A 27,022-nucleotide genomic window follows, 5' to 3' on the forward strand; every position below is an offset into this window, starting at 1 on the left:
TAGCCCTCAAAAGCAGAGTACAGGAGGTGCTGCAAGCATGATGTGTCATCGATGTGGAAGAATGGGACATATTGCTAAGCAATGTCACTCAAAATATCACTTTAATGGGCAACCTATACCATCGGGAAACGGCAAGAAGAGCACGAAAGGGTGTGCGCAGACACAAATACCCTGCCTCAACAATCCGTTCCTGGGAGTAGTGCAAGAGCAACCCTCTGTGACAGGCTATCAGGAGAGACAAGAGGGGCAGCCAGGATGGATGTATCCACTGCCGACGCAGTGACAATAAGTACGAAAGAGGTACACAAGGTGCCCCTGGATGCTCGGGGACCAATTGGCAAAGGTTTAAGTGCCTTACTGATAGGAAGATCTAGTACCACCTTACAAGGCCTTATGGTACATGTTGGAGTGATCGATGCTGATTACACAGGACAAATATGTGCCATGGTATCAACAGCTACACCACCTGTGACTATTGAGAAGGGAAATCGACTTGCTCAGTTAATCCCATTTCAAAATTGTGTTCCACGAACAAACAACGTTACACGTGGTAATGGTGGTTTTGGCTCTACAGGAAAGCCACAAGTCTATTGGGTGCAAAGAGTATCTAATCAACACCCACAAATGCATTGTGTTCTTGAACTTAATGATGCCACCCCTAAGAAGATCCGACTGACTGCAGACACTGGAGCAGATGTGACGATCATCTCTTTACGGGAGTGGCCTGTTGCTTGGCCATTAACCTCCAATGCCTTGGGAGTGGCAGGACTCAGAGGAGTTGCCAACAGTTATGTGTCCACTAACCCTATTGTGATTGTAAACTCAGAAGGGCAAAGGGCTACAGTGCGGCCATATGTGACCTCAACTCCTTTAAACCTATGGGGAAGGGACTGCTTAGGCCAATGGGGAGTTCGCATAACTACGGATTTTTAGTCGGGACCACTGTATTGCAGGGTGTTTCTCGACCCACTTTAGCCCTAAAATGGCTAACAGAAAAACCGGTGTGGGTTGATCAGTGGCCCCTTGGCCAAGAGAAATTAACGGCCCTGCAGTCTCTGGCAACGGAACAACTTGTTGCAGGACACATAGAGGCCTTACATAGCCCTTGGAATACCCCAGTATTTGTTATCAAAAAGAAATCGGGAAAATGGAGATTGTTGCGTGATTTGAAAAAGATTAATGATGTCATGGCAACAATGGGAGCACTACAACCGGGACTACCTTCGCCTACTATGATACCTACGGGGTGGGAAATTGTTGCACTAGATTTAAAAAAAAATTTTTTTTACCACCCCTCTGGCAGAACAAGACAAAGAAAAATTTGCATTTACTGTTCCCTCTGTGAATAACATGGAGCCTACCAAAAGGTATCAGTGGAAAGTGTTGCCACAAGGTATGAAAAACTCGCCTACAATTTGTCAATGGTCTGTAGCAAAAGCGTTGACCATTTACCTTCACACCCACTGATTAAATTGGGCACACAAATAACCTTTGGACAAAAAAAAAAAAAAATCTCAGTCATAGAAACCCAGTGGAGGGCCCCACGGTGTTCACAGACGGGTCAGGAAAAACTGGAAAAGCTGCCATTGTCTGGAGACAAGGAACACAATGGCGACATAAGATCGAACATCAAGAAGGTTCGCCCCAAGTCGTAGAACTACGAGCGATGACCATGGTGTTTCAGAGTTTCCCCGGCCCAGTCAACATTGTGACAGATTCAGCTTATGTGGCCGCTCTGGTACAACGTTTAGATAAAGCTGTTTTAGGTAATGTAACTAATGAATTACTGTTTGGTGTATTGAAACTGTTATGGATAACAATGCAGAGGCGACAGCAGGAATATTATGTGATGCACATTAAAAGTCATACCCAGTTACCAGGATTTATTGTAGAAGGCAATGCACAAGCTGATGCTTTAGTGTCTGCAGTGGCCCTGGGACCTGTGCCCAATGTTAAACAGCAAGCGATAGCATCGCATAGTTTTTATCATCAGGGATATCGTGCTTTGAAACGTCAGTTTAATCTTAGTAATACTGAGTCTCGCAATATTATTGCGGCCTGCCCCGATTGTCAAGATGGACACGTACCTGTATATTATGGCACCAATCCACAAGGATTACGCGCTTTACAGCTTTGGCAAACTGATGTCACACATACTACTGAATTCGGCCGTTTGAAGTATATACATGTATCAATCAATACCTTTTCTTCTGCCCTCGTAGCCACTGCTCACACTGGAGAATCAGCTTGAGATGTCTTACGCCATTGGCAGCGTGCATTTTCTGTTTTAGGTGTCCCACAACAGATCAAAACTGATAACGGTCCTGCTTATGTATCACAAAAGGTAGCTTGTTTTTTACAACTCTGGGGCGTGACACATGTCACAGGCATCCCCCACTCACCCACGGGTCAGGGTATTGTTGAGCATGCACACGGGACTCTAAAACGCCTTTTACAAAAACAAAAAGGGGGAATGATAGGGGAAACCCCTGAAGCACGATTAACTAAAGCTGTATATGTATTAAACTTTTTGCAGTTTGCTGATGATACTCCTGCTGCGATGCCATCCCTTCTTCGGCACTTTGGTTGCTTGTGACCCAGGAACAGGTGGGTCCTGGAGCAAAAGTGCTGCTGTGAGACCTAATATTCGCAGCATCCTTTTTAGCCCCCGGAGTGGCATCAGCTAAAGCACTCGCTATGCTTAACAAGCTTGGGTGTTGGCTGGCTAAGCAATCTAATGCTACATCTTCAGCTTTAAGTAGTTTACTACTAGATGTAGACTCAGACATGCCACACTGCAGAATCGAGCTGCAATAGATTTTTTGTTGCTGGCTCAAGGTCATGGTTGTCAAGATTTTGATGGGATGTGCTGCATGAACTTATCAGACCATTCTCAATCCATTCATGCACGCATACAAGAGTTAATGGAATGAATGAAAAAATTAAAGGAAGAGGATGGGTTCTTCTCTTTTGATCACCTTTTGCAAAACTGGGGACTCTCGGGATGGCTGGTTTCAAAGGTCAAAGCAGGATTAATAATATTGCTGATAGTTGTAGTTGTGCTAATGATGGTGCCATGTCTCATCTCCCTACTGCAAAGGGCCCTGCAGTGGGTGATGGGGGCGGCATTTGTAGCACAAATACAAAAAGGGGGAATTGTGGGAAACCTCGGCTGGTCCGAGGGATCGGAACACGAGTTTAACATTGACCTTGAGCAGATATCTGTGTACCCTTGAAGAGACTGGGGACTCCTGAGAAGAGCTAAGTAAAAAGATAAGGGTTGGCAAACATCCTGGCTTTGACCAGAGCATGAACAGCGTGTGATGTGAGAGCGTATTGGGCAAAAGTAGAATGCTGAATATATGCATAGATAAGCACCTGGGTAAGAGAATATAAAAAAGCACTGCTTGTTAAATAAAAAAATTGGATTGCTGCAACTTAATGTCCAGTGTCGTGTCCGTCCCAACAACGACACCTGGGTATTGCGAGGGCCGCAGCAGCACGTGGGAAAGGGGTTTGCCAGACTTGTGTTCCATTTTCAGCTTCTTTAGCGTGTTTGCTGAGTTTACGGGTTTTATCCCAACGTCCTTGGTGAAAAGAAATGGCAGCAAGCCTGGGCTCTAAAGTTCAAAGTTGGGATGCTGAAACTAAGCAAGCAAAGCAAAAGCGCTATCGCTCACTGAGCCAAGAAACCGTCGGAGGCAGTTGCTCTGTCACCTGAGCTGAATTTACAGGCCGTGTTTCAGTGGAAAGCTGCCCCCAGGTCAGCGTGCTCCATGCTCTGTTTCACAAGTCCTTCCCCATTGAATTGTTCCTTTCAGGCCATGGAGAGAGAGGTCAGTGCCCCATTTGGCAGAGGTGAGCCAGATGAGATCATGAGCAGTGCCTTCAAACTAAAGGTCACTCGTGAGGACATCTGCACGCTCAGGAACCTTTGCTGGCTAAATGATGAGGTAAAACCAGCTGCAGCACAGGGACAGTCTCATTCAGCCTTTATTGAAAAATACCCCTCCGCCGTGTACAGAAGTCCCGTCAACGTTCTTTGACGACCTCCGTGGCAGAGCCTAGAAATCTCTGTACAGGTCTTATTTGAGGTATTGAAGGGTCGAGCGTTTCTGGAAGTTCCGTTACTTCTTGTATGACGCAGCTTCCAGGAGTTCGTCCGGGTTTTTGGTGTGGGGGGCAGGTGTTTTGATCAAACTGCCGATGTAACCCCGTGTGAAATTCTGGGAACAAAAGCTGACAGCTGAGGCTGGAGTTCTCTCCGCTGCGTGCTTAAGGGTGGCCAGAAAAGGGGTGGTGGTGTATTTTTCATTGGGGAAGGCAGCGTCTTATTTTTACACCTCACAGTTACTCTTTATGGTACAGGTGGTTAATTTCTAAATGGGTCTGCTGATGGAAAGGGGCAAGAAGGAAGGCTATCCAGCGGTCCACGCGTTCAGTACTTACTTTTATCCCAAACTAACATCTGGGGGCTACGAAGCAGTAAGAACGTGGACCAGAAGTGTCGATGTCTTCAAGCAGGACATCATCTTCGTGCCTGTGAACTTGCGAGCGCACTGGACACTAGCCGTGAGTCCCACAGGCTTTTTCTTTAGAATTGGACGGGGAGCAAAAACTGGCAAGAGAAGTCATTTAGGTGTTGGGGGGTGTGCGGCAGAAGGTTGTGCTTTGTCTAATGGTCACCTTTTAATCACAGGTCATAGATCTCAGGAAGAAGACCATCACGTACTTGGACTCGCTGGGCCAGAAAGGGGACAAGATTTGTCAAACTTTGCTTTAAGTAACCTCTCCGTCACTGCTTTTATGGTGTGAATGAGGAGAGGGTTTTTAGATTTAGTCCCTGTAAGGCGACTGCAAGTTTTCACATGGCTTGTAGATAACCAACCAGGAATCTTGGTGTTGCTTGCTGCGAGTTGTCTGGCATCGACTGCTTATCTGGTGTCACAGCGTCCCCTCCGCCCAGGGTCTGGGGTGCCTGGATTCTGCCACCTTCCCGTGATAGGCACAGCCAAATACGCCATAGTCCCGTGGCACACGTGTACCGACTTTGTTAGTCGGAGCCCAGGATGTGGGATCAAGGCACCCGGTGGAATTATGGCATTACAGTTGCCTGATTGGTTTGTCTCTTGGTCCTCTGATAAGATGTGATTTGGGGCTTTTTGACCTCTCCGAAGCAATGGAATCGTTGGCCTCGTTCTTGACCAGTAGCTCACAGCCTATCCCCGTGTTTGTAAGTTTCAGATTGGGATTTTTCCTCAAAATCAGCCTTAAATCAGCTGCTGTGAGGATCCTCTGACATTTTACTGTCCTGCCATTCATCTTCCTGTGATCCTTCATCCACTTTATTTTGTTGTTGGCCTAAATTACAGAGATGAAAAGGGATTTATGTTTTTTCCTTTTGTTTTAACCAGCAATACCTGCAAAAAGAAAGCCGGGAAAAAAGAAACCTGGAGCTGAATGTTTCAGAGTGGACTCTTCACAGAATGGAGCCACGTGTACGTGAGCACCACTTGGGTTTGAAATGGGAACTGTCAGTGCTTCTTTGGGGCCCAGATCCTGGCACGTGACAAAGCAAAGGGTTGAGCTGATGTTTCTCGAGGAGTTGATAGTAAAAAGCAGTCCCTAAAGACTGGATTTAAGAAAGGTCACTTAAGAAAAAGGCGGTGCGAACCTCGAGAGGCCTCGCAGGGAGGAGGGCTGCTGCCCCTTCTGGGCCTGCCAAGAATTTGGATTGTAGTGTCCGAGTCCGGGAGGCAGAGGGGAGGGATGGTGCGCAGTGAACTGGGTCTGTTCCTCGTGGGCGGGAGTGGGTATTCGGGATTACGCAAGTAGGGTCAGGAGTGTGCAGTGAGCGCAGTGGCGGTGTGGGGAATGTGCGCTACTTCCAAGTTGCTTTTCTTTTGAGACGGAGGGAAATCCTCCATCTTCTTTGCATTCCTTAGGAGATCCCTCAGCAGCTGAACGGAAGCGACTGCGGCGTCTTTATGTGCAAATACGCAGAGTACATCGCCAGAGGGAAACCGTTCAACTTTACCCAGGTGAGTGAAGGTCATAAACCCCTCCAGCCCCTTTCGCGCAGGGACAGGAGCTAGGGAGGTTACGCAGCAGCTCTTAATTGTGTCCGGGGCAGGGGCTGAGGTTTCGTGCCCCGTTTTGGTGCGTAGTTGCTGGGGTCAGAACTTCCAAGTGGCCTGGGCAGGGCAGAGCTGTGGTTCTCCATCCCCGCCTTTGGGAGCTGCTGCCGGTGAGATTCCTCTTGGGCAAGATACTGCCGCCAGCAGGTTTGGCATATCTGGGCTCGGTATCTTTTGGAGAAATGGCTTCTACCCTTTGACCAGTCAAGACAGCGCTTATTTTTATTGATTTCGCTTTAGACCGGTCTTTTGTTAGCGTGCTTGTAAGCTGTCGCGCGGTCAAGTCAATCTGGTTTTGTCGGGTTGTCGTGTCACCCTCTTAGGAGCCGCGTGGGGTGTTGTACCCAAACGGTTGACAGTTCTTAAAGGGAACTTCATATTAAGGACTCCGCTGGGCGTTTATGCCTGTTTGCCGCCTCTTTCTACCGTGACGTCATTATTTAATGGATTTCTCTTCTCTTTTCAGACTCACATGCCATACTTCCGCAAGAAGATGGTGTGGGAGATAATCCACCAACAGCTGCTGTGACACATGGACTATTAGAGTTCTTATTTTAATTACGTTTCTTAGACCTTAGTTACATTTCTTAGACCTTTAGTTACTTTTCTTAGACCTTTAGTTAGTTTTCTTAGACCTTTAGTTACATTTCTTAGACGAATTTTCCTCTTTAGGTTATGAAGTAGAAGTTAAGATGGTTTATTCCCCCCACCTCCCTTATTTTGGAGACAGTAACTCTGGGGTTTGGGGTTTTTTTTTTTGCCAACACCACCAACAGCTGCTGTGAGATGTGCACTATTAGAACAACGCTGTGATCACCTCCGGGTGACTAGTTGTTATTGTAGTTACATTTCTTAGACCTCATTTGGAACAGCAGCAGGCACACAAATTTTCCTCTTCAAGTTATGAAGTAGTGGGTTAAGACAGTTTCCCCCCCCCCCCCCCCCCCCTTATTTTGGAGACAGTAACTCTCTTTGAAATTAGCTAACGCACCTTAAGCGAGAGCCAGAAAGATGGGTGTGACCTCATTAAGGGCAGAGTGAAGAAGGAACGTCGTCAACTTCCATGGTTGAGCCGCACGCTCGCGCCTCGCAGCGCACGCAACCACATTACAGACAAATGGGAAACATCTGTGGTGGTGGTTACAGTCGTGTTTGCCCAACTTACCTTCCCAACGACAACGTGCTGAACTACCGTCTCCTCAAAGAGAGTTTTCCTCTGTTTCTGGAATATCTACCGTCTACTTGATTCCTAAAACTGGATTTGTCATGACCACGGAAAGAAAGCATTTACCATCTCTTGATTTCTCACCAAAGCCCCTGTCATTTGGGCTGGTTTGGGGTTGTTTGTCTTTTGCTGTCTCCAGGGAGTTATCTAATGTGAAAAGAGAAGCATTTATTTCTTTATATAATTTAAATATTTATTTTAATAAAAAGAGCCTTAATGGAACGAAACTCTACCTGTGTCCTGGTTTGAGGTAAAACAGAACCAATTTTGTTCAGTAACTTTGCTTCTTAGCGGGGCCTCTTCTAACTACTGAAGTTAACTGCATATTGTGCAGACAGTGTTCACTCTCTCAGAGAGGTCAGACCAATGGTTACAGCTGATGCCCGGGCGTGGGATGCAGAGAGGCTCCTGCTTATACTCATTGCTATAACCCCCATGGCCAAACAACTTTGTTATTTGCCCCGTTGGAGGGTCGGAAGCGGAAAAGCATAGTGGGGTCCCACCTGCGGGGAGGAGCGGACAGGACAGGTGACCCCAAACTGACCAACAGGGTATTCCATCCCATCTGCCTCATGCTCAGTATAAAAGCTGAGGGATCAAAGGGTCAGCGCTCTTCCTTCAATGGCCAATGTCTGAGGGGGACTCTGTTTGTCTGCCTGTGATCCCCATCCTGAATGCCGATCCGGAATCCAGTTCCCGTCCGTCACTGAGTCCAGCCTGGGACTGCCCCAGTGCCAGCTGGTGACGTGATTATCATCTCGGGAGCTTGATACAGTTTTGTATATATTTTTCATTATTTCTTTTTATTTTATTATTAATATTTCATTAAAGTAGTTTAGTTCCTTCTAAACTCCTAAGTCTCTTTTTCCTCCTCTGCCTCTCTCTTTGAAGAGGGGTAGAGGGGAGCATCTGTCGGTCCCGTTTGGGGTCCCTCGGGTCCCCAGTGGTGGATTTGGCCTAAACCACGACAGATTAATTGGCGCCCAACGTGGGGCCCGAGCAGTGCACCACCAGAGCTGTGATAAATTGTCCAAATAGTTTGAATTCCAGTTTGCTCAGAGATTAGAACAGACAGTTTGCATCATGTCGTTCTTAGACGAAATCGTGTATCATGCCTTTAAACAGCTTTGTTGGACCTTAATGCAGTCAACTTGGTCTAACCTGCCAAAGGTGTTGCAAATTTCATTTATTCTTTGTCTTTTTATGCGAAGGTTTAAAGGTGCTGTTTTGGTGTGGTTTGCAATTCAGATGTATAACACAATGAGTTGGGTAACGGCTCTACCTGTATATCTCGGGCATCAGGTGATGGATTCTGTTATTAATTATACTTTCGGTTCTACCTGGGGAATGTTTACTTCGCCCTTTGATATTTATGCTGATGTGACACCCTCAGAGCTGGGGCATGGAAACCTCCTGGGCTCTGAGGATAAGGACTGGTACCTTGTTAAGATCGTGATTTTGTTGTTGGGGCTCCTGAATGTGGTGCAGGGGTGGTTTCATGTGAAACATCTGTGCAGGGGGAGACGTAGGGGACCGTGCGCTGCCGCCACTCAGACCCGCGCAGCCGCTCGGCGATCTGCAGCGGCGCGAACCGCGGCCCCGCCCGGCCCGGCCGCAACCGCCCCCCCCAGAGCGACGGCACCACCGGCAGCCGCCCCCCCTACGGCACTGGCACCACCAGCAGCCGCCCCCCCCACTGCAACACCACCGGCCCCTCCGCCGCCCATCCCGGCACAAGCCGTGCCCCCCCCGCAGCGGCACAAGCCACTCCGCCGCCTGTCCCGGCACAACCTACTGCAGCCACTACAACCAGTACCAAAACTACTCAAACTCCATCAAAATCGGTACAAGCCGCCCCGGTAACCAGGAGGAAGAAGAGGAGGTCAACTCCTTCCCCTGCCCCTTACGACAAAGACCACCTCAAGTCAGATAGCTTGGGGGAGAGTTCTGAAGAAGATCCAGGGGAGGGTCCTTCAAGACCAGATAAGGGAAAGAGACCTTTGAAAACAGACAGAGGCGAGACTCCTTCTAGAGCAGATGCTGCAGAGGCCCCTTCTGGGGCAGCCTCACCACAGGAGGACTCAGATGTAAAGGGAGTTGTTAAATCCTTCTCTAGGAAAGATCTGAGAAATATCAGGAAGGACTTTAGTCGTCATGAAGGTGAAACACTTGTCTCCTGGTTGCTCTGATGCTGGGATAGTGGGGCAGATACCCTAGATTTAGATGGCAGAGAAGCTAGGCGATTGGGAAACCTGGCCAAGGATGGAGGGATTGATGAAGAAATTGGGAGAAAGACAAACACTCTCAGTCTCTGGAGGTGACTGGTGTCAGCCATAAAGCGCAGGTATCCCTTTAAGGTCGATATCGAATGCCGTCCAAGTAAATGGACCAACATGGGAAAAGGTATTAAGTACCTGAGAGAACTGGCTGTGCGAGAGGTGATTTATAGTGATGGGTAAGTGATAGTAGACCCTGAGGAAATGCCATGCAAACGATCTATGCTAAAAAAGTTTGTACAAAGTGCACCATCAACATATTCCCACACATTGTCAACAATGGTCTGGGGAAGATCTGATACTGACACACCAACTGTAAATGAAGTGGTTAATAAGGTACGACAGTATGAAGACAGTCTCTCTCGTCCCTTCTCTGTGGCAGCCATAGAAAAGCTGACTGTGACCACCGAGAAAATGACTGAGAAACTGACTGAGAAAATTGAGCAAATGACCCAGAAATTAGTTGAGCAAACAGATAAACTGTTTGATAAACTAACCAAGGTGGAGGAAAAACTCCATTCTTTCCCTGTACAGACTCATGTTGCAGCTGCTAAGAGGAAACACCCTCCTACTCAAGAGAAAAAGCACCCTCTGACTCAAGACAAATCAAACCCGATGCGAGATATCCTGTGGTTTTGCCTCTGTGAATATGCAGAAGACATGAAGAAGTGGGATGGAGAACCTACCTCAGCCCTACAGACACGGGTGCTTGAGCTGCAGAATGAAGCAGGTAGGAGAAAGGATTCTTACAGGAAGAAGGCTGCTCCAACCTACGGTAGGCGATCCTACGGACCAGGTAGGAACCGATCTGATAATCGTAGGTACTACGGTCAACATTAGAGGTGCCCTGCCTCCAGCCAGGAGGAGGAGAGGGACAACCGAGTTTATTGGACTGTGTGGATTCGATGGCCTGGCACATGAGAGCCACAAAAGTATAAAGCCCTGGTGGACACTGGTGCACAGTGTACCCTATTGCCATTGAATCATAAAGGGGCAGAAACTGTCACCATTTCTGGAGTGACAGGCGGATCTCAAGAAATGACTGTATTAGAAGCTGAAGTGAGCCTAACTGGGAATAAATGGGAGAAACACCCCGTTGTTCCTGGTCCAGATGCTCCGTGCATCCTTGGCATAGACTATCTCAAGAGAGGGTATTTTAAAGACCCAAAAGGGTATCGGTGGGCTTTTGGTATAGCAGCTGTAGAGACTGAGGATGTTACACAGCTGTCTACCTTACCCGGTCTTTCAGATGACCCTTCTGTTGCGGGACTGCTGAGGGTTGAAGATCAGCAGGTGCCAATTGCTACTGCCACGGTGCATCGACGACAGTATCGCACCAACCGAGACTCCCTGATTCCCATCCATAACCTGATTCGCCGGCTAGAGAGCCAAGGAGTGATCAGCAAAACTCGCTCACCCTTTAACAGCCCTATATGGCCAGTGCGAAAGTCTGATGGGCACTGGAGTTTAACAGTAGACTATCGTGGCCTGAATGAAGTTACACCACCACTGAGTGCTGCTGTGCCAGATATGCTACAACTTCAGTATGAACTGGAGTCAAAGGCAGCCCAATGGTATACTACAATTGACATTGCTCATGCCTTTTTCTCTATTCCTTTAGCAGCAGAGTGCAGGCCACAGTTTGCTTTCACCTGGAGGGGTGTCCAGTACACCTGGAATCGACTGCCCCAGGGGTGGAAGCACAGCCCTACTGTTTGCCATGGACTGATCCAGACTGCACTGGAGAAGAGTGGAGCTCCAGAACACCTACAATACATCGATGATATCATTGTGTGGGGTAATTCAGCAGAAGAAGTTTTCCACAAAGGTAGGAAAATAATTAAGATTCTTCTGAAAGCAGGTTTTGCCATTAAAAGAGGTAAGGTCAAGGGACCTGCACGAGAAATCCAGTTTTTAGGAATTAAGTGGCAAGATGGCCGTCGCCAGATCCCAATGGATATAATTAACTGAATAACATCTATGTCCCCACCTACTAATAAAAAGGAAACACAAGCCTTTTTAGGTGTTGTGGGTTTCTGGAGAATGCATATTCCAGCTTACAGTCAGATTGTGAAACCTCTCTATGAAGTGACTCGAAAGAAAAATGAGTTTATGTGGGGCCCTGAGCAACGACAAGCCTTTGAGCAAATTAAACAAGAGATTGTGCATGCAGTAGCCCTTGGACCAGTCCGAACTGGACGGAACATTAAAAATGTGCTCTACACCGCAGCTGGGGACAATGGCCCTACCTGGAGCCTCTGGCAGAAAGCACCAGGGGAGACTTGAGGTCGACCCCTGGGATTCTAGGGGTCGAAGTCTCCGAGGCCAACTATACTCCAACTGAGAAAGAAATCTTGGCAGCATAGGAAGGAGTTAGAGCTGCTTCAGAAGTAATTGGTCCTGAGGCACAGCTCCTCCTGGCACCCCCATTACCAGTACTGGGATGGATGTTCAAGGGTAAAGTTCCTTCTACTCATCACGCCACCGATGCTACCTGGAGTAAGTGGGTTGCCATAATCACGCAGCGAGCTCGAATAGGAAACCCAAATCACCCAGGAATGGTAGAAATGATCACAAATTGGCCCAAAAGCAAAGACTTTGGGATGCCACCAGAGGAGATGGTGACACGTGCTGAGGAAGGTCCACCATAATAGTAATTGGGCAAAAGAACATGGCATTGAGTGGATATATCATATCCCCTATCATGCACCCACTTCTGGGAAGATTGAGCAATACAATGGACTGCTAAAAACCACCCTAAAAGCTATAAGAGGTGGAACCTTTAAAATTGGGACAAGCGTTTAGAGCAAGCTACCTGGCTAATTAACACCAGGGGATCCATCAATGGAGCTGGTCCTGCTCAATCAGACCCTTTACATACTGTAGGAGGAGATAAAGTCCCTGTGGTGCATGAAAGGAATTTGTTCAGGAAAACTGGGTTTCTCCTGCTTCAGGCTAAAGCAAACCCATTCGTGGGACTGTTTTTGCTCAAGGACCTGGATGTACTTGGTGGGTGATGCTGAAGGATGGAGAAGTTCAATGTGTACCCCAAGGGAATTTAACCCTTGGTGAGATTACTCAATCCTGAGCTGTATGATGCTGATCACTACATAATACTAACAGTGTTCAATAAGTGTTTTTCAGGATAACACGGGGGTGATGAAACCTGAGCTAGCTTCATCAAGTGGTGTCCAGCAAACTCTTCAAGATGAACATGCTACCCATGGGCACGAACCGGAATGAATTTCGTACCATCTTTCCTGCCCTGAGATGAGATCCTGCAATCATGAACTAAATGGGCTTAAACTTTTGTATATAAACGTAAACCACAGATAAGTGACCTGCATGTATCCATATCATATATATAATCTGTGTGCGTGTAAATTTGATAGATAAAAGTAATAGTAATCTGAGCAAGATGCAAATGGTGTGGAATAAGGGGTGGAATGTCCTGGTTTGAGGTAAAACAGAACCAATTTTGCAAAGAAGCAATCACTAAACTGTCAGTTATAAATCTGGTGAACCTGTCAGGTAGTGAAAGGCCAAAATCCAGAGTCATTTCATCATTTCATCTCAATGTCTAACCACATTAGGAAATGTCATCAGGTGTTCTTTTTTTTCTTTCTCTATCCATTCCTGTGAAGTGAAAAATAAATTTCTGTCTATGAAAAAACCTTCCCTCCATTCAGCATTCCTTGCTGTGTGGCTAATAAAGTTACTTAAGTGAATAAAGCCTGAGATGTACATAAGCACTCATATACTGAAGAATGAACATAAGCATGAAATAAGCACGAATGTACTCAAGTTTAGAATCTGGTAGTTTCTCCCCCCTTAATTTGCTTTTGATGGTTATGTTATTAGGAAACCCTAATTGCCCAGGAATGGTAGAAGTGATCACAAATTGGCCCGAAGGCAAGGCCTTTGGGGTGCCACCAGAGGAGGTGGTGACACGTGCTGAGGAAGCTCCACCATATCATGAACTCTCATTCTCTCAGCTAATGAGAACCAGCATGCTCCGGTTACTGATGGGGCTTGTCGTACTGTAGGAAAGCATCGAAGGTGGAATGCTGTGGTGTGGAGTCCTACAGGACGAGTGGCAGAAGCTGCTCAAGGACAAGGTGAGCGGAGTCAATCTGCAGAGGGAAAAGCCGTCCAGCTGGCGTTAGCTGTTGCTGAAGGAGAAAAGTGGCCAAGACTATCTCTCTCTCTCCTGACTCCTGGACAGTGGCAAATGCTCTGTGGGGGCGACTAAAGCAGTGGAAGCAGAGCAACTGGCAGCCCTGTCCTGCCGGCTGGGCCTGTACTCTGTGTCTGTCGGGGCTCTGGTTGCCGGGGGCAGCTGTGAGGCGCTGAGGCGGGGGGGCTGGTTGGCGGCCATGCCAGTGATGCGCTCTGGCGCTTGTGACATCAGAGGGGCCGTGTCACAATGAGGGCAGCTATAAAAGGCGCCCGCAGGCAGCGCTGCCCCAGCACAGCCTGAGCCAGAGGTGAGTGCGCAGGCGGCGGGAGGCTGGGCCGGAGCGGGGCCTGGGCAGAACGGCGGGCCCCTGGGGGGGTGGGTTCTCATCCTGCATCAAGGGCCCAGCTGCTGGCGGGAGCGCCTGGGGCCGGGCACGCTGCCACCGCCACCGCCGGGGCTGGGCGCAGGCCTTGCTGCCCCCCAGCTGTCTCGCCCCCTCTCCTGCCTGCCCCCAGCTCCCTGCAGTGCAGCTGCAGGGCCCTTGCGCCACCACCTCCTGCCCTCCCAGCCCCACTCAACCCCTTCTCTCCCTCCTCCCACAGGCCATGGCTGACACAACCTTCCTCACCTTGCTCGTGCAGAGCATCCTCCAGCTCCTGCACATGGTCTGCCAGGAGCTGGGTGAGGCCACCTGCAGGCACATGCGGCAGCACGCGCAGCAGCTGAGCCAGCCCATGACTCGGCTGCTGCAGGACATGGAGCAGAGTGCCTCGGCCTGGGGAGACCTGCTCTTCGCTGCCTTGCAGCACTGGCAGGTCTGGGCGCTCGCTGCAGTCCTCGTCCTGATCTTCAGGCTCTGCTGGTGCCTCAGCAAAAGGAGCCCCCAGCCAGGCAGCAGCGCTGCAGAGGAGAGCTCAGGCAGCAGCACAGAGTGCGGCAATGAACAATGTGCAGGAGAAGGTTCTGGCGACTATGAGAAGCGTGTGTTTGGGAGGTTTGCAAAGCGCATCCGGTCATCAGTGCAGCGCCTGGCCTACAGGAGCCGCGTGGTGGAGGAGCTGGTGGGCGACCTCCTGGCTGTCCTGCAAGAGCACTTGTCCAACAGTTTCTTCCCGGTCCTGCAGCCAGCCATCGGGGTGGGCAGCGCCTTCGAAGGTTGGAGTCCCCATGGGCATGATGCTGTGTACCGCCTGCTTGTGCCCCTTAAGCCCCCCCGTGGGCACGTTTTCCACCTGGAGCTGGGCAATGCAGCGGAGATGCCGGCAAAGGACTCCCGCGTCCGCGTGGAGCTGGCGTGTACCTGCAGCAGGGATCAGCTGGTGGAGAACATGCCGTTCTACCTCCACCACCCCCAGGAGGAGGAGCTGAGGAAAAATCCGTCTGCCGGCCTCCTCGGCACCCTCTGCACTGGCTCCTACCTGGATGTGCACAAAACCGCCCAGTGGTTGCAGAACCTGGTGAGCTCAGCCTGGGAAGAGATGCCTCAGGCGCGGCGCTACAGCATGAAGGTACTGCCTTCCAGCCGCTCCTGCAAGCTGCAGCTGACAAACGCCTCCGGGAAAAGCATCCTCATTGACATCACGTTTGGGGTGCCGCGAGGTGACTCAGACATCTTCCTGAGCAGCCAGGACACTACAGAGGCCATCCTCACCCCCAGCACAACGTGGGTAGAGAGCTACGCGGTGGCAGAGGTGAAGTTCTTCAGGCATGTGGCCAGGCAGGCCCCACATGACACTGCCCACCTCAAATGCCTCCAGCTCTTTGCCGCTATCCTGCTGGGCACCAGCTTTTCCACCGCTATCTTCAAGACGGTTGCCATGCACCTCCTCAACACCTTACCAGTGTCAAGCTGGAGCAGGAGGGAATTCCTCATGCGGCTGCAGGATATCCTGTGGTACCTGCGTGGCTGCCTGCACGACAAACGCCTCGACCACTTCTTCTTTGCGAACGAGAACATGCCCGAGGACATCGTCTTGCCCCCAGCCCTCCAAACAGCGGAGCCACTCAACCTCTTCCAGCGCCTGCTGCACGACCCAGCCGCCCACGCCAAGGCAATGCATGAGGCTGATGAGCTGCAAGATCGGCTCACAAGCCTGCTCTTCTACGGACACTGAAAGAGCTCCTCACGCACAGAGCTCTCTTAGTGTCCCCTAGATACTCCCCTGGTGCTGCGGAACTGAGCACGCTGGGCACGCACAACACGCTACTCATTCGGCTCTGGGAACTGCTGCCACACCTTTCCTCTGCAGCAGAACCGCACTCTGGGGAGTGGGACGCCATGCGGCTGGAGTCTCCCTTGCAAGGAGCCTTGCGACAGACACTCCTGTTACCATGGGCACAGCCACCGCCCTGTCCCTCGCGGAGCTTTACCCTGTACATAGATGTCAATAAATCATTTGTTTCACACACAAACATGCGTCTGTGCGTGTGTGGGCATCAGTTTTGGGGGGAAGGTGGGCATAGGTGCTGAGCGCTCGGCTGCCCCAGAGTGGCAGAGCATTTTGCTGAAGAGCTGATGAAATTCACTTGTTCATATCAGATGATGAAATGATGAAATTCTAGGAAGGAGCCTGAGGGCGATGAAGAGAGACTTCAGGGCCCTGGGACGGCTAGTTAAGGGATCAGGAGCACAAGTAGTGTTTGCTTCTATCCCAACAATTGCACAGATGGATGAGAAGATTAACAGGAAATATCAGCTGATCAATGCCTGGCTCAGAGACTGGTGTCGTCGGCAGGATTTTGGGTTCTTTGATCATGGGCTGCTTTTCAGGACACCAGGCCTTCTGGCAGCAGACGGAAAAAGCCTGTCTCAGAGGGGGAAAAGGGTCTTAGGGCAGGAGTTGGCGGGGCTCGTTGACAGGGCTTTAAACTAGGTTTGAAGGGGGATGGGGATAGATCCAAGGTTGCTAGCAAAAAGCCTGAAAGTGGGGTGCTGGCACTAGACTTGGAGAAGACAGGGGGCGTAACCGGGCTCCTTAGGAAGATGTCTGGGGATGGCAGAACTTCAGCTCCCTCCAGTAAAAAGAAGAAAGGACCAATAGCCCAGCTGAAGTGCTTATACACTAATGCACGTAGCATGGGCAACAAACAGGAGGAGCTGGAAGCCATTGTACACCAGGGTAATTACGATGTAGTTGCCATCACAGAAACATGGTGGGATGACTCACATAGCTATAGTGCTGCCATGGATGGCTATAGACTCTTCAGGAAGGATAGGCAAGCAAGGAGAGGCGGGGGGGTGGCCCTGTATGTTAGGGAGTGTTATGAATGTCTTGAACTAAATGATGGTGATAATGGGATTGAGTGTTTATGGGTAAGGATCAGAGGGAGGGCTAACAAGGCAGATATTGTAGTAGGAGTCTGTTATAGACCGCCCAACCAGGATGAGGAGGCAGATGAAATATTCTATAAATGGCTGGGAGAAGTCTCAAGATCGCGAGCTCTAGTCCTCGTGGGAGACTTCAATTTGCCGGACATCTGCTGGGAATACAATACAGCAGGAAGGGAACAGTCTAGAAAGTTCCTGGAAGGTACTGGGGATAACTTCTTAATACAACTAGTGAAAGAACCAACTAGGGAAGGTGCCCTGCTGGATCTGTTGTTTGTAAACAGGGAAGGTCTTGTGGGGGATGTGATGGTTGGAGGCCGTCTTGGCAACAGTGACCATGAAATGATAGAGTTCTCAATTCTGGGAGAAGCAAGGAAGGGGGTCAGCAGAACTGCCACCTTGGACTTCCGGAAAGCGGACTTTGGGCTCTTCAGGAGCCTGGTCGACAAAGTCCCCTGGGAGGCAGTCCTCCACGGCAAAGGAGCCCAGGAAGCCTGGATGTCTTTCAAGACGGAAGTCCTAAAGGCGCAGGAGCAGGCTGTCCCCGTGTGCCGTAAGACAAGCCGTCGGGGAAAAAGACCGGCCTGGCTAAGCAGGGAGCTAGTGTTGCAGCTTAGGGAAAAAAAAAGGATATACGGCCTTTGGAAGGAAGGGCAGGCCACCCAGGAGGATTACAAAGAGGTAGTAAAGCGATGTAGGGAAAAAATCAGAAGGGCCAAAGCTCAGCTAGAGCTAAACCTGGCTTCTGTTGTCAAGGACAACAAAAAAAGTTTCTATAAATATATTAGCGATAAAAAGAGGACCAAGGATAATATCTGTCCTCTAGTAGATGGGGCTGGTAACATAGTAACCAAGGATGAGGAAAAGGCTGAGGTACTTAATGCCGTCTTTGCCTCAGTCTTCAGCAGTAGGACCAGTTGTTCCTTGAATTCTCCGACCCCTGAGCTAGAATACAGGGATGGGGAGCAGAGTGAAGCCCCTGTAGTCCAAAGGGAAATGGTGAGGGACCTGCTTCAGCACCTGGAGGTGCACAAATCTATGGGGCCGGATGGGATCCATCCAAGGGTGCTGAGAGAGCTGGCGGAAGTGCTCACCGGCCCACTGTGCATCATTTATGAACAGTCCTGGATAACTGGGGAGGTCCCAGCTGACTGGAGGTTGGCAAATGTGACGCCCATCCATAAGAAGGGCCGGAAGGAGGATCCAGGGAACTACAGGCCAGTCAGTCTGACATCGGTGCCTGGGAAGGTCATGGAGCAGATCATCCTCAGTGCCATCACACGGCACATGCAAGAGAACAGGGTGATCAGGCCCAGTCAGCATGGCTTTGTGAAAGGCAGGTCATGCCTGTCAAACCTGATCTCCTTCTATGACAAGGTGACCCACTTGCTGGACAAGGGAAAAGCTGTGGATGTTGTCTACCTGGATTTTTGCAAGGCTTTTGACACCGTTTCCCATAGCATTCTCCTGGAGAAACTGGCTGCTCATGGCCTGGACAGGTATACTCTTCGTTGGGTAAAAAACTGGCTGGATGGCCGTGTCCAGAGAGTGGTGGTAAATGGAGTTAAATCCAGTTGGTGTCCAGTGACAAGTGGTGTCCCCCAGGGATCGGTGCTGGGGCCCGTTCTCTTTAATATCTTTATCAACGATCTGGATGAGGGGATCGAGTGCTCCCTCAGTAAGTTCGCAGACGACACTAAACTGGGGGGGCGTGTTGATCTGCTTGAGGGTAGATTGGCTCTGCAGAGGGATCTGGACAGGCTGGACAGATGGGCTGAGGCCAATGGTATGAGGTTCAACAAGGCCAAGTGTTGGGTCCTGCACTTGGGTCACAACAACCCCATGCAGCGCTACAGACTGGGGGCGGAGTGGCTCGAAAGCTGCCTGGCAGAAAAGGACCTGGGGGTGTTGGTGGACAACCGGCTGAGCATGAGCCAGCAGTGTGCCCAGGCAGCCAAGAAGGCCAACACCATCCTGGCCTGCATCAGGAATAGTGTGGTGAGCCGGACTAGGGAAGTAATCATCCCCCTGTACTCGGCACTGGTGAGGCCTCACCTCGAGTACTGTGTTCAGTTTTGGGCCCCTCACTACAAGAAGGACATTGAGGTGTTGGAGCGTGTCCAGAGAAGGGCTACAAAGCTGGTGAAGGGTCTGGAGGACAAACCTTATGAGGAATGACTGAGGGATCTGGGGTTGTTTAGCCTGGAGAAGAGGAGGCTGAGGGGAGACCTTATCACCCTCTACAACTACCTGAAAGGAGGTTTTAGAGAGATGGGAGCTGACCTCTTCTCCCTGGCGACAAGTGATAGGACAAGAGGAAATGGGTTCAAGTTATGTCAGGGCAGGTTTAGATTAGATGTTAGGAAGCATTTTTTCACTGAAAGGGTTATTAAACATTGGAATAAGCTGCCCAGAGAGGTGGTGGATTCACCATCCCTGGAGGTGTTTAAGAAAAGGATAGATGAGGTGCTTAGGGACATGGTTTAGGAGTGGTGGTGTTTTTATCAGGGTAGGTTAATGGTTGGACTTGATGATCTTAAAGGTCCCTTCCAACCTCACTGATTCTATGATTCTATGATTCTATGATGCGGTGGCTCTGCTTTCACTGATTCTGGAGCTAAGGCTGCCACCTGTCTCTGCTCCAGCGCTGGGGCAATGGCAATCACTTGTCCCCCTCCACAGCTCTGCCATTGAGATGCCATTACATAGGTGACAAATAACGAAAAGATTACAAACGACCTGATAACAGAGCAAAACACCACCACACAAAATAACAAGGCAATGTTTTTGAGTCCACACTGAGAAACGATAAGCTGCCCTAAAGGAGAGAGAAACAGCAATGAACTCCCCCACAGCTCCCATAGCTCCTGACCTAAGTTTATACAAAGATAGCAGAGAACTCTGACCAGGTTCCTTCGAAACCATTCCAAAAGAGTCATAGTGACTTTTCGAGGAATACAATCAAATCTTTTTAAAACTTCAACCCTTCAGAATTTTCCAATTAAAACCTACAGTTCTCCCAGCACTATGTAAATTAAGAGCAAAATATCACATTGTGTGCCAGACCCATTACAATACCACATTGGGCGCCAAATTTGTTATGGTTTGAGAGACCCATAACAATCTGTTGTCATTTAGACAATCATTCTATCACCTGATGACCCCTCCCCACCCGGGAAAGGGAAATCGGGAAAAACAAGAAAACCCGAGAGCTGAAGTATAAACAGATTTAATAGAATAAGATTAGATAATTAACATTAACAGCACTAAAGAACCGATATTGATCCCGACACCAATACAGAATATGCACAGATTGTACTCAGCCCATTCTATCCATAGGAAGCTATGTGTTCCCAGCAGTGACAGCAAATGTGGGACACTGCGAGCGCTGCGGTTTCAGGAGGAAGGGAAGGGCTCAGGGCTCCGGCACCAGGGCACGAAGTTCTCAGGATGGCAGCCATCAAGGGAGAGAGAGAACTTCGCAGCAAACTTTCTAATTTATAATGAGTGTGACGTTGATGGTATGAAATAATCCTGTTGGCCAGCTTGGGTCAAGTGCCCAGGTCTCGCTCCTCCTCATCCCCGCACCTGGTGAGCTCTAAAACACTGCAACCTTGAGACCCACACACCACAGCCGGCTGTAATGTCACTATTTTCACAAATTCAGACACTGGAGTCTTCTGAAAGTGCAGTTTTCCCAAGTGTTAGAAGAGAAATTAGTCTTGTGTCGCTCAAACCAGGACAATAAGGTGTCCCTGAGCCCATCCCAGGCTCACGTTATCTAAGTGCGGATATCCCACTTGTGAGCACACAGGGTTGAACAACAATTAGTGTGATAGATGTGTTGTCCTCACCCCAGGTGCAAGTCACTTGGGTGAGTTTACAGTCCTCCTCGCCAATCTTCCATTACTTTCCCACATTCCACCCCCTCGCTCAAGAGACCGCTTCTCCTGGAGCTGACAAAGTTGGAAATGTTCATTCAAACATGCGAGGTGTAATACAGAGTAATTTACAGAAGCATGAAATAAACACACGTAGCAAAATGAATAAACATCTCTACAGTAATGCTTTGAATCAGGTGTCCAATTCTTCCTGTCAAGAAATTAAACCCCTCAGCCAGCCGGGCACCACCAGTGGGTTGTTTCACTGGATGCATTTTGTCCTGGAGAATTTTGCATGTCTTGCTTCATGCTGGCTGCTTCATCGGTTATGTTGGAACAATGTGTGTTTTCAAAGTCGAAGCAGCGTTTCTGACGTCGAGGGAGGAAACAGTCCACCATCAGTTGGGGTTGTGATATTCGTTGGCGGATAACAGCCGTTACCTACTCAGGAGAGAGAGCAATGAGAGACATTAACACCAAAATCACGTAGCACAGTGTAGTTCTACAGTACAGCTGCTGGGGTTGGTATGCCACAGAAACAAGGTACCAAAAGATCTGCAGCTGCTCATCTTCCCTTGATACAAAAGGCAGATGAGTTAGTGACAGTCGAGGCTGACCAAATCTCAGTATTTGCGTGTTGGTGTGTCAGAGCTGTACCCAGGGCATGCGCTCGTAGCACAAGACTACAAAGCCCGAGGAGCCAACCTGTGACAGGGGAGAAAAGCATCAGTGTCATCTCCTTCCAGTGATACATTGCGTTGCTCCAGCTCCTTCAGCAACATTACTCCAGGTTTGATACCCTGATGTGGGGTAATTGCCCACACAGACTGGAGAGCTGTGGCATGCACTTTTTCAGATGGAACTTCAATGGGATGCTGTGTTTGCAACACTGTTCCAGTGCCGTCTCCTCTGGGTAAGATGCAGGTATTTGTCGAAGATACCTGAAATACAAGAACTCGAGAATCTGATATGAACAAGTGATGTCAAATAAGAGGAGAAGTTGGGGTGTAATGTAGAGTGCAGCCTTGTAATGCCTTGGACCAAAATCCTACAGGTGGTAAATGGGAGCACCTTCCTCACTCGGTTGCTGTGCTAGCGATAAGCAATGTCCCCCATTATAGAGCTCTCACTGCCAACACCTTCCCACCAGGAGAAGGATGGTGGCAGATTCTCCCAACAGCTCTTCCTTGCACCACCTTCATACCTTTGTCAATAACTTTTTGTCAGGACAACCCGAGAGGTCCAAACCCTCAGGGCACGAGGATGCTCAGGGGCAAGTCGCCAGTGCACACGCGCTCGAGCAGTGGCTGTCGTGCTGCTGTGCTGCACCCTGAGCATCCAGCCTGGCTGACACACAGGTGCAGTCTCCAGGTGTCCAGCTTAGTGCTCCAAGGAGCTTCATGGCCAGAACTGCCCAATTAACACCCTGTTAATGATGTGCTCTGGCACTTCTACACCAAACTGAAACCACACAGCTCATGAAGTATCTGAGATGAAAACTAACGTCTCAAATTTCGTACTGGAGAGGAAGGACTTCCAAAATTTTCCAAAAGGGGACCCGCGAAAATTCTCCTTCTCGTTGCCACGTGAGGAGAGGCTGTGAGAGCTGGCACTCCTCAGCTGGGAGAAGAGAAGACTGGGGGTGGGTGGGGTGTCTTATCAATGTGTATAAACACCTGCTGAGAAGGAAACAAGAAGAGGGAGCCAGGCTCTGCTTAAAGAGTGTGCACTGAGAGGACCAGAGGAAAGGGGCACCAATTACAAGACAGGATATTCCAGCCGCACATGAGAAACCAGTATTTTAATCTTGGGGTGATATATTTTACTGGATCTAGGTGATGCTCCTTGAGCAGAGGGGTTGGACCAGTCTCCACAAGTCTCACACAGTCTCCACAACCTCAGCCACTCTGTGTGATTCTCTGCTTTGGTGAGACTCCTAAAGCCTTTGAACTAAGCCCTGATGCCCCCTGGAAAGGATTCTGGGACAAGGGATGATCCCAAACTCCTCCAATACCATTCATCACAAAACATCTGCCTAGTCCAGAACATCGTACGGCAGACACAGTCAGGAGAGAGAAAATATCCTTTTATTGTGGGTATCAAGTGAGGGAGCCCGGGAGTCACAGGGGTTCAGGCAGTAACAGGAAATCGGCACCTATAACGAAAGAGTCAGAAGCACAGATAAACCCACGAAAGAAGAAGAGGCATGACGCTGTTCCCCTTTCCTTGGGGAACACAGCTGGCCAGGAATGGTTTATAGCCCAGAAGAGAGAGCGACTGCTGGCAGTGACTGTGGGAGGGCTCTGGCGCCTTATCCCCATGGGTAACACCCTGAGCGCCCCGCAAGTGTACAGGAGGTGCGCCGTGGCCCTGTGCCACACAGCAGCACTCCATGGGCAGCCCCTCGGGAGTTACTTCCAAGCCCTGCGCAGCACTATCCCTCACCGTCCCTCGCCCGCGAGTTCGGCTGACCAAGAGCAGTGTCCGAGTGGTGAAAGATGGGCAGCAGAGCCTGGTACGCACCTGGGCTTCTTCACCTTCTAGACCTGCCTGATTTTTTTCCAGTCCCCCTCTTTTCCTATCTTCCTTCTTTTTTTTTCTTGTTGGCATTCCCTCGCCTCTGCCCAGGCCTCCTTTCTCTTTCTTTTTCTTTGGTTTTCAGTTTCCTGGCAGGAGCCTGCAAACCTTTCCATCCCAGTGTGATTAGACAGGTAAAGCCAGGATCAACCGGAACCAGTTCTTGGTTTAACCAAAGCTGACTCATTTTACCTTTTTTCCTCTGAAAGGCTCTTTAGTTCTTCTGCACGTACCGGGGAGTCTACCGTGGTCTCTGGGGTGATTGGAGGCAAAGCAACGGGTGCCTAAAACAGGAATGTCAGCGTTAGCAGGTGGCATGGGACGGCCTGGAGTAGCAGGTGACTGTTTGGCAAATGGCTCCCTTGGCCCTGCAGAGAAGATCCCTTCGGCTGGTTTGCATCAGCCCTTTCTTCCAAGGGCCTCACTTTGGAACACAGTGTTCACGCGGGTGTGTGACACTCAGTTCGTTTGTTGGGGCCACTCAGCGGGGAGCCCGCGGTCCCTCTCACGCCAAGAAAAGGCGTGCCCACGTCATTCTGCCGGGGTTTCTTCTGCCCTCCCAAGACAGAGCTCTGCGGATACCCCTTTGGTGCAATCCCACCTTCTGTGGTGGGAGGCCTTGCTTTGGAAATGTGTCTTTCTGTAGGTGTTTCCTTTGATGCCTAACCCATTTGAGAAACAACCTTTCCTCTTTTAATTACAGTGTATCATTCTGGGGGATAAATAAACCCACACAAAGCGATGTGAGATGGAATGCCAGGAAGAGGCACAGCAGCTACTTGGACTCCTCAGGAACTACCTTCCACACGAGACAGGTTGTCTCAGTGGTTGTGGAGCTGCCATACCTCTGCTGTTTCTGATCCCACCACTGTGTCTGCCCCTGCTGCTTTCTGGAGGACGAGCAGAGAGGGCGGTGTGTCCAGGAAGGCTTTTGCCTGGTGCTCCACATCTGCTTTGCCTCCACGGCCATGTTGCTCTTCCAAAGGCAGCTCTGGAGAGCAAAAGCAGGTGCAGCAAAGGGACTTGTTGGAAGTGGGCAACAGCTAAAGCAAAACCCACCCAAAGCCCTACAGCATCTGCCTGCTCAGGCTGTGACAACCCTCAGGGCCTCCTCATACCTGTGGGTCTGCCCACGGGTGCTGGCACCTCCTCAGCTGAGGGACTGGAAAGGCCAGCCATCTTCTTCCCAAAGATTTCATGGCAGTTTTCAGTCAGAAACTCCACCAGCGTCTTCACCTGCACACATGACAGCCTTGGTTTCAGCGCAGGTGCCTGAAAACGCATCGAGCAGCCTTTCCTACTCCTGACCCCTGCCTCTGCGCAGAAGGCTGTCGCTGCGGGGCTGCTCTTCCAGGTAGCCACCCCACCAGCGCTTGTTGGAGAAAGGGGGCAGCCAGGGACCTCTGCACAGCCAAGCTCTGATGGGCCAGGAAGGCTGCAGCTGGCTGGTCAATACAGCGTACCTTCTCAGACACCTCCAGCATGGCCTCCAGTGGGAGCAGGTCCTCGTTGGGTGGGCTCAGCAGGTTTGGCCCAACGCAGATGGCCAGATTGCTGCAGCTCATCCTGCTGGTGGACGCGTTGTGGCCAATATGCTGGAGAAGGGACAGCAGCCGTTCAAGAAGGAGGAGATTTGCTGTAGGCAACTTGCCGGCCACCCTGAGGGAACAGGAACACAATGTTTAAAAAGTCAATGTTGCCCACAGCTGTCCCCGAAACTTGCACAAGGCAGGTGGGAGCCAGCGGCTGTGCTCTGCAGCTTTCCAGGTGCTCTCAGCCAGTGGTCAGTGCTCCTGCGCTTCAGGAAGGAAGCACGGCATTGCTCTCCAGCTCCTGATTTCCCCCAAGCCCACGCAAGGGAAGGCTCCCTGTCTGTGTGCTTTTCCCCAAAACCCAACTCCACCCCCCAGCAACACTGGGCTGCCAGGAAACACACGCTTTTTAAGGAGCCTGTCCCTTTGCAGGCAAGTCCCAGGCCTCTACCAGTTGCTGCTCAAAAGGCAAGCTGCTGGCCACACTTACGCTTTCAGCTCTTCCACCTTCTTGCTTGGCTTCTCCATGGCTTGCATCCAGTCACCATAGAGGTCAACGACGAGGAGCTTGGCAGGGATGCTTCGGAGGAAGTCCTGCAGTGCCAAGAGCTCCAGGTGAGCCTTTGAACACTCTAGGCCAGCCAGGAGCTCTTCCAGCTGCAGGTCAGAAGCGCTCACCTTCAAGATGATGGCCAGCAGGAGCACAGGCTGGCTGCCCAGGTCGACATCTGCGCCGCTGTCGAGGGCCTCCTTCAGCTCCCGAACTGCTGTCCCGCTGGCAGCTCTCCGGAATATTCCCTCCGTCGACGGTCCTTGTTGGTGCAGGATATTCAGGAGCTCCTGCAGGAGACGCAGCAGAACAGTTGCTTGGCTGAAGAGCTGCCTTCTGACAGCAGTGGCCATGGCCAGAGCTCTGCCCCAGACCCGGCTGCCTCCCCTGCAAAGGGGCTGGGGCCAGAAGCATGAGCCAGGGGTGAAGAGCCCAATGCCCCGTCCTCGGCGCTCCTCAGGACACTGCCCCTCCGGAGCAGCCGGAGGGAGGGCTGGGGCCCCCTGTCCAAACTGGCTTACCTGGATGGGCTGGGGCAGCATGCCATCATCCCCACAGAGGGCTGCAAGGGGCTGTCCAAAGAGTGCCCTGCGGCAGTCTGCCTGCCCGGGAGCCTGGGCAGCGAGCGGGGTCCGCCGCAAAGCAAAGGGCCAGGGCAGCCCTCTCCTCTTCCTCCTTCCGGTCCCTCCTGCCACAAAGGAAAACACAGCAAGAGCCCCTCAGTGGAGACCACCGGAGCAGCACTCTTGGAGCCTGCCCTGCCCTGCCCTGCCTGCAGCGCGGTGATGAGTGGTGCAGCAGGACGGGCAGGGAGCCAACAGCTGGAACCGCCTCTGCTGCTCAGCGGCTCCAGCTCGGAGGCTCCTGACAGCCAGCGTGCCACTGGGACAGCCTGGCCCAGCCCTCACCCTGCCCTCCACCCAGCTCTGCGCAGCAGCAGAGGCTCTGTCTCCTCGGAGAACCACATTCAGCAGCCGCTGCCCAGCGAGTGTCCTTCCTCATCCAGGTGACGTCCTTCCTTGGGGGGGCAAACCTGCATGGCGACACTCAGAGGACAAGTGAGCAGAGCTCCTGCTGACTCCAGCCGAGGGGCAGAGAGCCATCTGCCTGGCTCTCGGGATGGAGCAGAGGCAGGCATCACCTTGAGCGCGCTGCCCTGCACGCAAGGGACACATGTCAGGTGGGAGCGAAGGGACCTCAAGGGCTCAGCTCTCTCCTGCTCTACAGCGATGGGGACCGACTTGCTCAAGGCGAAGAGCAGCTGCAGCAGCATCCCGTCTTCTGCAGAAGTGCTGGTTGCAGAAGCAAAGGTGCCTTTCCTCACCTTTTTTCGAAA

General features: G+C 50.7%; 1 protein-coding gene across 3 annotated transcripts; it reads right to left on the minus strand.

Moving 5' to 3' along the window:
• Positions 1-23,100: 23,100 nt before the first annotated feature.
• LOC309675294 (T-cell activation Rho GTPase-activating protein-like) lies at positions 23,101-26,739 on the minus strand. Of its 3 annotated transcripts, none has more exons than XM_082487555.1 (10): positions 26,595-26,739; positions 26,208-26,374; positions 25,815-25,976; positions 25,644-25,730; positions 25,068-25,199; positions 24,723-24,840; positions 24,450-24,595; positions 23,797-23,888; positions 23,551-23,712; positions 23,101-23,182 (listed from the first exon to the last, which is right to left on the minus strand). In XM_082487555.1, exons 1-9 carry the CDS (start codon positions 26,686-26,688, stop codon positions 23,568-23,570), a joined length of 1,143 nt encoding a protein of 380 aa, XP_082343681.1. In that variant the 5' UTR covers positions 26,689-26,739; the 3' UTR covers positions 23,101-23,182; positions 23,551-23,567. The 3 variants fall into 3 exon arrangements, with proteins under 3 accessions (XP_082343681.1, XP_082343680.1, XP_082343682.1); XM_082487554.1 differs by having other exon boundaries at positions 25,068-25,263; positions 25,627-25,730; XM_082487556.1 differs by lacking the exon at positions 23,551-23,712 and having other exon boundaries at positions 23,102-23,182; positions 25,068-25,263; positions 25,627-25,730.
• Positions 26,740-27,022: the final 283 nt, after the last annotated feature.

The sequence above is a fragment of the Vanellus vanellus genome (genome assembly GCF_965231255.1).
Source record: "Vanellus vanellus genome assembly, chromosome: 9".
In the NCBI taxonomy this organism is placed as follows: Eukaryota; Metazoa; Chordata; class Aves; order Charadriiformes; family Charadriidae; genus Vanellus; species Vanellus vanellus.